At 55.9% G+C, this 2,077-nt stretch overlaps 2 protein-coding genes across 2 annotated transcripts in view; both read left to right on the top strand.

The window, feature by feature from the left end:
- EMH_0008990 (uncharacterized protein) overlaps positions 1–1,557 on the top strand; it is a gene marked incomplete at both ends in the record, with an annotated part of 2,760 nt that extends 1,203 nt beyond the window's left edge. Inside the window, 2 exons of the mRNA XM_013498533.1 lie at positions 101–743; positions 915–1,557. Of these exons, the coding sequence (XP_013353987.1) occupies positions 101–743; positions 915–1,557 (1,286 nt within the window). The remainder of the gene's footprint in view (positions 1–100; positions 744–914) is intronic.
- Positions 1,558–1,932: 375 nt separating this feature from the next.
- EMH_0008980 (uncharacterized protein) overlaps positions 1,933–2,077 on the top strand; it is a gene marked incomplete at both ends in the record, with an annotated part of 4,985 nt that continues 4,840 nt past the window's right edge. Inside the window, one exon of the mRNA XM_013498532.1 lies at positions 1,933–1,962. Within this exon, the coding sequence (XP_013353986.1) occupies positions 1,933–1,962 (30 nt within the window). The remainder of the gene's footprint in view (positions 1,963–2,077) is intronic.

Below are 2,077 nucleotides of genomic sequence, written 5' to 3'. Positions count from 1 at the left end.
GCTGCAGTCTCTTGCAGCACGAAAGCCGCGTAAGTTAGCTGCTGCCGAACCCCCTCTGCTGCTGCTGCTGCTGCTGTTGCTGTTGCTGCTGCCGCTGCAGGTCCTGCACCTGCTTGCCCTGGTGCTGCTGCTCCTGCTGCTGCTGGTGCTGCTGCTCCTGCTGCTGCTTTTGCTGCTGTTGCTGCTGCTGCTGCTGCTGGAGCCTCAGCAGTCCCCTCGGGCGAGACAACTCGCTGCACAGCCGCATGCACGCCAGCAGCACCAAACTCAACAGCAGCAGCAGCAGCAGCAGCAGCAGCAGCAGCAAAAGTAACGGCAGCAAAAGCAGAAGCAGCAGCAAAAGAAAAAGCAGCAGCAAAAACAAAAGCAGCAACAGCAGCAACAGCAGCAACAGCAGCAACAGCAGCAGAAGCAGTAATAGCAGAAAGGCAACACCAGGTGCAACACCGACTACAACTGCAGCAGCAGCAGCAGCAGCAGCAGCAGCAGCAGCAGCAGCAGCAGCTAACCAGCTGTATAAGCAAGTCGCAGTCATCTGTCTGCTGCTGGTTTTCTCCGTCCTTAGCACTGAGCGCTTCAATACAGGCTGAAGCCAAAGGGGAATCTGCAGCAGCAAGCAGCAGCAGCAGCAGCAGCAGCAGCAGCAGCAGTAACAGCAGCAGCAGCAGTAGCAGCAGCTGCAGCAGCAGTGACAGCAGCAGTAACAATAGCAGCAACAAGAGCAGCAGCAGCAGCAAGCAGCAGTGCGAAGCACCACGCAGAGCCACCATGCAGCAGCATCACAAGCCCTAGCAACAGCTGCAGCAGCAGCAGCAGCAGCAACAGCAGCAGCAGCAGCAGCAGCAGCAGCAGCACACCCTCTAGAGTAGCCTCAAAGAGCTGCTGCAGCCCCGCGCCAAATCTCCGCGGCTTAGAAGCAAAAAGATAAGAAGAAGGTTCGCTCCTGTATACACAGCAGCAGCAGCAGCAGCAGCAGCAGCAGCAGCAGCAGCACATGCAGCAGCAGTAGAGACACGCGTACCAACAGCAGCAGCAGCAACAGCCAGGTACAGCAGCGGCGAATGCTGCAGCAGCAGAAGCTGCTGCAGCAGCAGGTGCAGCAACAACAATGGTAGCAGCAGCAGCAGCAACAAGAACCACACAGCAACAACGCAGCACCAACAGCAGCAGCACCAACAGCAGCAGCAACTGCAGGAACAGCAACTGCAGCAGCAGCAGCAACTGCAGCAGCAGCAGCAACTGCAGCAACAGCAGCAGCAGCATCAGCAGCAGGAGTGTGTACTACGTGTGTGTCGTCTACAACTGCAGCAGCAGCAACAGCAGCAGCAGCAGCAGGAGCAGCAGCAGCAGCAGCAGCAGCAGCAGCAGGAGTGTGTGTTACGTGTGTGTGGTGGTTTGCACGAATTTAGGAAAAAAGAAAAGCCGAACGTCTGCTGCTGTGAGCGTGTCCACGCGAAAAGATATCAACACACGGCCACACTCCTGCAGCAGCAGCAGCAGCAGCAGCAGCAGCAGCAGCAGCAGCAGCAGCAGCAGCAGCAGCAGGAGCAGGAGTAAAGCAGAAGCAGCAACAGAAAGAGCAGCAGCAGCAGCAGCAGAAAGAGCAGCAAATAAGCAATTGAAAATTCATCAAGACAACACTAGCAGCAACAGCAAAGACAACAACAACTGCAGCAGCAAGAACAACAGCAACAGCAGCAGCACCAGCAGCAGCAGCACCAGCACCAGCAGCAGCAGCAGCAGCAGCAGCAGGAAAAAAGCAGCAGCAGCAGCATAATCCCCATAACCAGAACGAGGCGGACGAGCCTCCCCCCCTTCCCCGCCCACCGCCAGCAGCAGCAGCAGCAGCAGCAGCAGCAGCAGCAGGAGGAAATAAAATAAAATAAAAATAAATAAAATAAACTTACTATTTTTGCTTGCAGCGAGGACTTGATGATATTAACGGGGTTCCGCACAACGAAGGTCTGCTGAACAGACAGCCGGGGGAGCGGCGGCGGCGGGGGGCCGCGGCCGGGGGCTGAGGCCTAGGTGCATATACACCCGAAATATATTTATTATTTTATTATTATTTTATTAT

Source organism: Eimeria mitis, genomic scaffold (genome assembly GCF_000499745.2).
Source record: "Eimeria mitis Houghton genomic scaffold, Emh_scaff350, whole genome shotgun sequence".
Classification (NCBI taxonomy): domain Eukaryota; phylum Apicomplexa; class Conoidasida; order Eucoccidiorida; family Eimeriidae; genus Eimeria; species Eimeria mitis.
The sequence above is the reverse complement of the archived record's forward strand: the minus strand, read 5'-3'. Positions and strand labels throughout refer to the sequence as shown.